Genomic DNA, 9,003 nt, shown 5'->3' with positions numbered 1-9,003 from the left:
AGGCTCCCATGCAGCTTAGGCAGGCAGGTAGGCTCCAGGGGGTGGCGGGGAGGTTGGGGGAGAAAGATCAGGCTCACCGCTTTTCTTGGGCAGAGCCTACTTTCCCAGGCTGCTTGCAGGGCTTCCTGCAGAGCCTTGGAGCTGCACAGAGCCCTGTGCTTCACTCCGTGGCTGTAGGGGCAGCAAACTAAAACTCCTCAAAGGAGTTTTAGGTTGCTGCGCTCCAAGTCATTTAAGGTGCATTACACCGCTGAACTTCCTACAGCAACTGGAATTAATGTGCAATACACTGCCAAGACATGCAAATATTGACACCATTAAAGTGGTGCAAAATCATTAAGGCCACTTTTAAGTGTCGTGCATGCATGTCTCTCCTTTCATCTACACACAACTAGCATCCCTTAAGGTGGACCCAGTTCACTGTGTCTTCTTTGAGGCACGCAAATGACTCCGCTAATAACAGCTGTCTGTACAAACTGAATGCCCTTGGATTCATTAATCACACCTTTAATTAACTCAGATGAATTTTGTTGAATATCCCTGTATAAACAAGCCCTGGAAATCATTCATTTCTTACCCTATAAAACCTCAGGACCCTTGTCATAGCTTTTTGTCATTTTGACTGATCAAGGCATTTTTTCCTGTGAATGCAGGCTGCCTCTCTCACAGCTGTCTGTTACCCAAGTATGTTTTATTCCAGTTCAGGGTGAAAGTAAATTTCAATATGTTTAGCTTTGCCACAAAGTGGAAGTTCCAAATTTCCCTCAAGCGTTCCTCTCATTAGATTGCAACAGTTTGACATGAATCTTCCCTGCAAATACTTACTTAGCATAGAAATACTTACTGTATTATACAGTCAGCACTTCTGGCAGATTTCATTAACAGGAAATACAGGATTTCATGCCAACCATATAGCTAAATAGTTTTAATTAATATGCTAATTAAGCATGTTACATATTCAACTCTAACTCTTGCACTATATGTGTAATATAATTGACTATACTTGTTGCACAATATGAACTGGATTTTCCTCTCAGGTGTTGCCTTCACTGGAGAAATAGACCACCTTTGTAAATAACAACTGTTCCCCTTTGATTGCAAACACATCTCACATTCATATACAAAAATGCTGAGCACAACAAATGACCATGGAAAAACACAACCTCTAATTTTGCATGACAATTTATATTGACTTATCTAGGTATACAATTCTGCATTCTATATAAATACATTTGTGCAGTAGTTCATAACACATTGCCTCATCTCAGGGGGTTTCTTTTTGTTAATTACTTACTTTCAGTACTGAACCCATTCTAGCAATGCATAGGAGCCAAAGAGGTAATAAGTATTGCATGCAATACAAGATTCAAAATGTCACCTGCTCAATGGATATCTTTTTATTCATGCTGAGACCCACATCATCCTCCTTTCTTAAGACAAGACTCTGGGACCTGTACAATATTTATACAATAAATGTGCTAGAAATCTAAATTGATAAACAGGCATCATGGCACTTTCCCAAATTTCATCAAGCTGCATATGGTTTAATAACCTGGAAATCGACATTGCTTACCAATTCCCAGGTACTCTTAGAGTAAATTATTTCCTCATATCTAGTGTCAACCTGAGGAGGAAGAGTTTGGTCTTCTTTCTTCATAGAAGGGTAAGATTATGTTATCAAGGTGGTAAAGGTCCCTAAGTAAACATACAGCTTGCATCAGTATGTTCCAATTGCTATTCCTGTAAAGGTGTTTCTGAGTTGGATGTGGAGTTCATTCTGTATTGTTTGGATGGAACAAAATCCAGGAACCAAACTGGCACTACAAGAAGTCTTGTCTGTCACCCCTTCCCTTAACTATTGTAAACTTCTCCTGTTTGTTAATGCAAACTTAAAATCCACCCCCACCCCCTCCCCTTGGATCAGAGAGTACAATGACAGGTATCAATCAAGTATTTATATGAAAAAATATGAAATGTCATGGGTAGCTTCATGTGTCAAAATATCAAGCTCTACCTATCCTTTCATTTGGGCCAAATCCAGGGCTATGCTAGAGACTACTCATCCTTACTTGTATGTCTCAATTTTGAGTCAAGTTTAAGGTCACAGTCCTTTACTTCAGGTAGTTTAATGGCCCAGGCCTGACATCTAAAAGGTAATTGAAGGCCCTGGGATGAAGAGCAGAGCGAACTCCACTACTCAGGTGTAATAGAACCCTCTAGCTCAGGCGTAGAGCTCATCTGTGCAGGATAGGTTTACCACACATCCGGGTTTTCCCGGATAAGTCCTCTTTTTTGGCCCCCTATGCTGCATCTGGGTGGGTTGTTTAAATAAGAGCAAAATGTCTGGGTTTTTTGCTGTTCCTCTGCCCTCTCAGGCTGACTGCTTGCAACTGGGAGCAGCGGGCAAGGTGATTGGCTGTCATGACCCCAACAGCCAATCACCTTGCAGTAGAGCACAGGAACAGCAAAAAACAGCCAGGGGAAGGGAAGGACAGAGAGAGCAACATGGGAGCTGCTTGGGCAGCAGGGCTGGGGGCAGGGGATGTGGGTTGGAAGTGAGGGCCACCAGCAGGGCTGGGAGGCAGGGGGCTGTGGTCAGGGGTAAGGTGCATCACTGGGTAGGGAGGCCATGGGTGGGGAGTGAGGGGCACCAGCAGGGTTTACAGGGGCAGGGGCTGCAGATCTGGGGTGAGAGGCACTGCCTGAGCTGCTGGGGGGATGCAGGTCAGGGGTGAGGGGTACCAGCAGAGCTGGGGGGGGCAGAGGGATGCGGGTTGGGAGTGAGGGGCACTGGCAGAGCTGGGAGGGGTGCAGGGAGCTGCAGGTCTGGAGTGAGGAACACCCACCAAGGCTGAGTGTGGATCGGGAGTGAGGAGCATGGGGGATGGGATGGATGACTGCAAGTTGGGTATTCAGGGCACTGGCAGTGCCACAGGGCTGTGGGTTGTGAGTAAGGGACACCAGCAAGGGGTGGGGGGCAGGGTACTGCCATTCGGGAGTGAAGGGTACTGGCAGTGCTGGGGTCAGTGGGTCTGGAGTTAGGGGCAGCAGCAGGGATGGGGGGGATGTGGTTTGTTGGTGAGGGACAACAGAATGAGCAGGGGCAGGGCACCAGCATGTCACTGCCCATCCCCAAGATCATATTCTGCCACCCCCCACACACACACGTGGACAGGTGTCCTCTTTTTTGGACCTGGAAATATGCAGGAACTAGTTTGAGAGCTGGTCCAAGATTAGGACATGAACTCCCACAAGAACCAAGATTCATCACAAATATCACCATTTTTTATTCCAAATTCAAAGTTCACTTTCTCAACTTACCTCCTCTAACATAAATATCTAATATGGTGTACATTTAAAAAATAAAGGCCTTTCAAGATAAGTCATAACATAGCAAATACAGTTCTCTATATGGAAAGAAAGGCTGCATGATCTGTGACAATTGGTAATAACCTCACTTACTGTACTTCTAAAGGGTGCTTAAGGATAAATTTGTAAAGTGGTTTAGGCAGGACTCAGTCACCTGACTTCCACTTTAGGTGCCATAATAAAAAATGTAGGTCTGAATCACTCTCTCAGCTACTACCTAATGCCAGAGCTATTAACACTACCAGCACATAGGCAGCCAGACATAATGACAGGAGCTGAGATTTTGGAACTGGAATCACACAGTCAAGGGAGAAACTGGGCTCAGCAGCCAGGGTCAGGAAGGCAGAGGCCAGGAGCAAAATGTCCAGGAACAAGATGTAGAACCCAAAGGCATGTTTGTTGAACAACCTACAGACTGTTGCTTCTGGTGGGCTTAAATAGGGGCCCTGCTGCCCCCCTCAGCCAATTGGGGGAGTACAGTCATGGCTGGCCTAATACAGCAGCTGATCAATCGGCCCAGGCCTGGCTGCCTGTTCTAACTCCTGAGAGAAGGTACCTAAACTCTGTAGGTACCTCAGTTTCTAGCATGAAGGTTATCTAGGCAATCTCTGACTAAACCATCCCAGACAATGCTGGCCTAACCTGTACTTAAAAACTGGCAGTGATAGAGATTTCACAGGATCTCTGCATGATGTGTTCCAATGCTTAAACACCCTCAAATTTAAAAAAAAACTTCCTAATATCTAAAATAAATTTTCATTTTTGCAATTTTGGCCCATTATTTCTTTTCCCTTCCCCTGCTGACACAGGGAATAGTTGGTCACCATCCTCTTTATAACAACCTTTTTTGTATTTAAAGATTGTTATCAAGCCCCCCTCAGTCTTCTCTCCTCAGGTGCCTATAGACATGCTCAAGGGGGCAGGGGGGTGTGGGGAGGGTGTGTTTTAATTAGATTGGTTCCTGAAGAACTGCTTTAATTAAAATGCCTCACAGTCATGTGTATTGAGAATCCTGCATTTCAAAATGGCCACGGGGGTGCTTTAACTAATGTTCTTTCAATGAGTTGTAGTTGAAGTGCCCCTGCAGCCATTTTGAACGTGGGACGTTTAATACATGTGACAGTGAGGCATACTGAAGCATTCTAGTTATAACGTGTCAGAGGGAAAAACCCTCTATCTGTTGCATCTGCCTCTCTTTTGAAACGTGGGAAAATAACTTGGACTGTTAACAATTCTGATTACTTGTCATAAAAAGAGTCTCAATGAATACTTAAAGTGCCACTTACTATTAGGAAAACTCAAGTCCAAACATGATGAACGTCCATGAGGACTGTGGAGGCTACAGACATTATCTTAAAGACACAATCTCTGCGCTACATTCAACCGGCAGTGATTCAATCTGCAACTTGCGTGACAAAGTGCAAGCCACACAAGAGCTTCCAGATGAGAACTGTTAACAGTCTCTCCTACTATAGGGTCTCTGATCATCATTAAGGAAGTGAAGATAGTTGAGATTTTCTTACCTTATATGATGAGTCCCCCATTACTTACAAGATGAGGAGGATGATCGCAAAATCCCAACTAGCACTTGAGTAACAGATCTGTTGGCTGACAGAAACATTCACAGCTTGTTCTTCTTTATACTGACACATCCCAAGGGATAAGTAATTATTCAGACTCTGAACTCCGCCCTCTGACTCCTCCATGTGGAGAAAACAGTCTATGAGTGCACCAATAACATCTTCAACAGCACAAATGTTGCAGCTATTTTCATTTTGGGGGATTTTCATTTTGATCGAAGTGTTATATAACATCATTCATGTTTCCATATATGTGTCGGGGGGTGTCCTTGAAAAGCTGATACATCTGATTTTGCTTTGATACAAAGTTTTAAAGAATTTCCTACTAAACCGGCACCTTTAATTGTCTTCAATACTGATGCTTCAAGACGAGTGCTAAGGAAGCACATTAATACTTCCTTAGTATTAACTGCTGCAGCACATCCCTGCAGCTGTGAGGATATCCCTCTACACCACATCCCTGCGGCTGTAAGGACACAGTATAGACATGTCTCTTAGGGTTTATCTGCACCAGGGCTCTCCAGCTTTGGTGTGGCTGGCGGCTGCAGATGGTGTCAGCATGTGCCAAAAGTCAACATTTCTGCGGGGCAGCTGTCCCAGAATCCACCCCACCACACAGGCCATGCCAGTGCCACAGAGACCTGCACTGGCAGCCTGCTACCTCCCTACCCTCCACTGCACAGCAGTGGAAGAGGCCATATTTTAAGAGCTCATGGACTATATGCAGCTCTCAAATTGCCTGTTGGACAGCCCTGTCTAACTACAATCCTGCTGTGACAGTCACTTGTGTGGACATACTCAAGCTAGCTTTAAACTAGTGGGCTCAGGTACTGGTATCAGTACAGCCACAACAGCACCAGGATGAGCATAGGCTGCAAAGTCCACCTGAAGAGCAGCATAATCCTAAAACAGTTTGCATACACTGCACTCTGTGGTGTTGCAGCATTCAGAATACATTGTTTCAATACACCCAGCACCTGAGGCAGTTTAAAACTAGTTCAGGTAAGTCTACCACAGTGAACTGAGAAGCCATAGGAGAAAAGGCAGTGATAAAGTCATAGCTGGAAGAGGAAGGAATACAAAAGCAGAGAAGACAGAGACAAGTTAACTCCATTAAAAGTGAAGTGTGTGTTAAGAAACAGAACTGCAGGTAAAAAACAGAGTAGCTACAACCAGGAGACCCAGACTTCATTGAAAAAGAAAGGGAATACACCATCTCAAGAGCAGCTGTAAAAGAAAAAAAGAGCTGTCCAATAGTCATAGAATTAGAAAGAAAATAACAAAGCAAAGGAGCAATAGCTATTTTCAGAGGCAATGGAGCTTTTTTTTTCTTGCAAATTAGGATGGCCAAAATACATAAGACATTTTGTGTTGCATCAGCACTTGTCAACAAGCATGATGGGAGGAATCAAGCACATTTCTTCATTGGCACAGGGAAGGTAAGACAGATAACAAAGAGGTGATTTAAGGCCTCATTGTAGATCTGAAAAAGTACAGGGTGCAGAAAGCAAGGCAAAGAGCATCAATTATATTAAAAAACAGGCAAAATTAAAAAGCCATGTCTAAAGCAAACAAAAGAAAGAAGCACAATGCATTAGGGAGGCTGCTTACTAGGGAGCTCACCAGTTCTGAATGTCTACCCTGCCCTCTACATAACATTTATGATTACATCGTGTTGGGTGCATATCAGTGTGTTCTAGATTCTCATAAAATAAAAATAGATTTGTGATTATGATTTATGAAGGGTGTTTCTGCAGCAGAAAGAGAAAAGAGCTGTTAGAAGGCATTAAGGGTTAGTATTGTATATCTCCTTACATCCAACCTCTTGCTTTATTTCCTGGCTATCACGAAAGCATGTTTTGGTGTCATATAGAAGCATCACTCTTTTTTTCTGTCTGTATTCCAAGCACTATTATGAATATTTTGGGGGAAGGCTGAAAAAGAAACCAAAAGTAAGAAATGTCAGTCAAATCATGTAACACTCAGGAGCACACAGATATTAGTGAGGAGGGTGATATAAGAACCTATAAAGACTAGGAGGGGAGTAACCCAATCCTTTTTCCAATACACGAGAGCTACGTTTTACTTATTGCAATACTCCAGTTAATACAACCTGTCACTTTGCAGCCCCTACCAAGTGGCCACTCACAATGACAGCTCTGCTGGTACTGACCATGAGTCCTGAAATAAAATGGTGCTGACTTCATACAGCAGGGAGATTATTTTGCTGCCAGTATGAATTTTAAAAGATTATTAAGATCATGCTTATGAAAGGTACTAAACTGAGATCCTTGTGTAATGAAGGATGTTATTTATTGAGGCAATGGCACCCGCAGAGCAAAGCTTCTTCATAATGTGGCTTAACCCTAATTTAGAAAGAATGCTCCCAGAGCTGGAAGGATAGTTAAAAAGTGTCTGAAAGCTTGTAATTCCTTTGTTCTAATGCCCCTGAAATAAGACTGCTTGTTAATGCAGTGGTTCTCAAACTTTTTAGACTTGAGTCATCTCTGGATAGATATTCACAGCACACCTCACAAAACACCAACTCTTTAAGTTTTCACTCTTTTTTTGACTACAGAAAAATAATACAGCACTTTTTCTGTTGCAAAGAACTCAGAAAGACCACAACTATGGATTTCTATTTGAAATCTTTGGGTTTATCTTGTGAATCATGTTTGCAAACCTCACAGCACCCTTGAAAGGATCTCAAGCCCAGGCACCCTGGTTGAGAATCACTGCATTAGTGGAATACTTATCTGCAAGGACCTGGATTCAGAACTTTATTTATATCACGTAAGGTGCAGAATAGATTGGAACACTCCAAAACAATTTTTAACATTTCAGCAAAACAAAAATAAAAATAGTATTTTGGTACAATCCAAAACAAAAAGTTTTGTTTCATTTTAAGGTTATTTAAACCCTTTCCAAAACCTTTTTCATTTTTTAAACTTCTAACCCAAAAAGCCATTTGAAAAAAAAATCAAAAATAGCATTTTTAAAGTGTCAAAATAAAACATTTCAAAATGGCAACATTTTGAAAATGTTAAATTGTCATGGTATTTTCAAAAGTCCCTCAAGTGCCATTGCTTTTTGGCCAAAACTATTTGTGTTTTTATACCTGCATTTGTGAATAGGTTCAATCCCTTCAAACTCCATTAACAGTGAATTTACTATGTACTGCTGAATAGTAATCAGATGGAGCTCTCTTCAGTGGCAAATACCTTATCTAATTTGTTAGATATGAATCTGTTTCAGAAAAAAGAGTTCTATATATCTTTGTTTTGCTCTCCCAAAATAAAGCAATCACCACTTCCTGTGCAAATCTAACCAAGGGTATTACAAGGTACCCAAAAGCTTGTCTGTGTCCCTCCCAGCTATGAAGTTGGTCCAAAAAAAGATATCACCCACAAAAATCTATTGCGAACAAAAGCATTTGTCACTTGTTCTTTAACCTATATTTTGTCAATGAGAAAACATGATTAGGTAATGTGCAACTGTATGTGCAAAGTGTAATCCTGTTATGATCTTGTCATAAGAATTTCAGGTGGGAAGAAGTTGTTTGCCAGTTGCCAGTTTTCATTTTAGGCTTGCAAGCTTACCTTTCTATAATATGTCATTAAATCTGCATGTCAAAACACATTCTGCATGTGTTTCAAGACTGATTTTCTTCTATTATAATAGTAAAGAAAATTTGGTGATCCATCTCAAAAACTGAGTAATTATTTTTCAATATATTTTCACAGGGGACAGTTTCTAAGAACTTTAAATTAAAATTTTATTCAATAAATCTCCAACTGGCATCAGTGTGCATTTATCTCAGCATATACCCCTGTGTTTGGGTAGATATTACATTCAACTATACACCTGAGAGGAAGAATTGGTTTATGGAAGTATGATGCATGCATCAGTGTTTTTCTGTTGAAATTTAGACGTCAAATCCTGAAGGCCTTACTGAGCCATGGCTCCTGAAGAGTCAAATTTGAAAGTCCTTTTACATAAGTGTTTTATTCAATGGGAGCTTGTCTGAGGAGAATCTAAAGAGGTAGCTTAGAAT

The 9,003-nt window shown here is 41.8% G+C and overlaps 1 protein-coding gene across 1 annotated transcript in view; it reads right to left on the bottom strand.

Moving 5' to 3' along the window:
- Window positions 1–5,375, bottom strand: part of LOC109298779 (cytosolic phospholipase A2 beta-like) — a 54,672-nt gene extending 49,297 nt beyond the window's left edge. Inside the window, exon 1 of the mRNA XM_019519057.1 lies at window positions 4,893–5,375. Coding sequence (XP_019374602.1) covers window positions 4,893–4,913 — 21 coding nt within the window. The 5' untranslated portion in view covers window positions 4,914–5,375. The remainder of the gene's footprint in view (window positions 1–4,892) is intronic.
- Window positions 5,376–9,003: the final 3,628 nt, after the last annotated feature.

This window comes from Gavialis gangeticus, unplaced genomic scaffold (genome assembly GCF_001723915.1).
Source record: "Gavialis gangeticus isolate Ggan-Ray unplaced genomic scaffold, GavGan_comp1, whole genome shotgun sequence".
Taxonomy (NCBI): Eukaryota; Metazoa; Chordata; order Crocodylia; family Gavialidae; genus Gavialis; species Gavialis gangeticus.
This window is presented reverse-complemented; position numbering and strand designations above follow the sequence as displayed.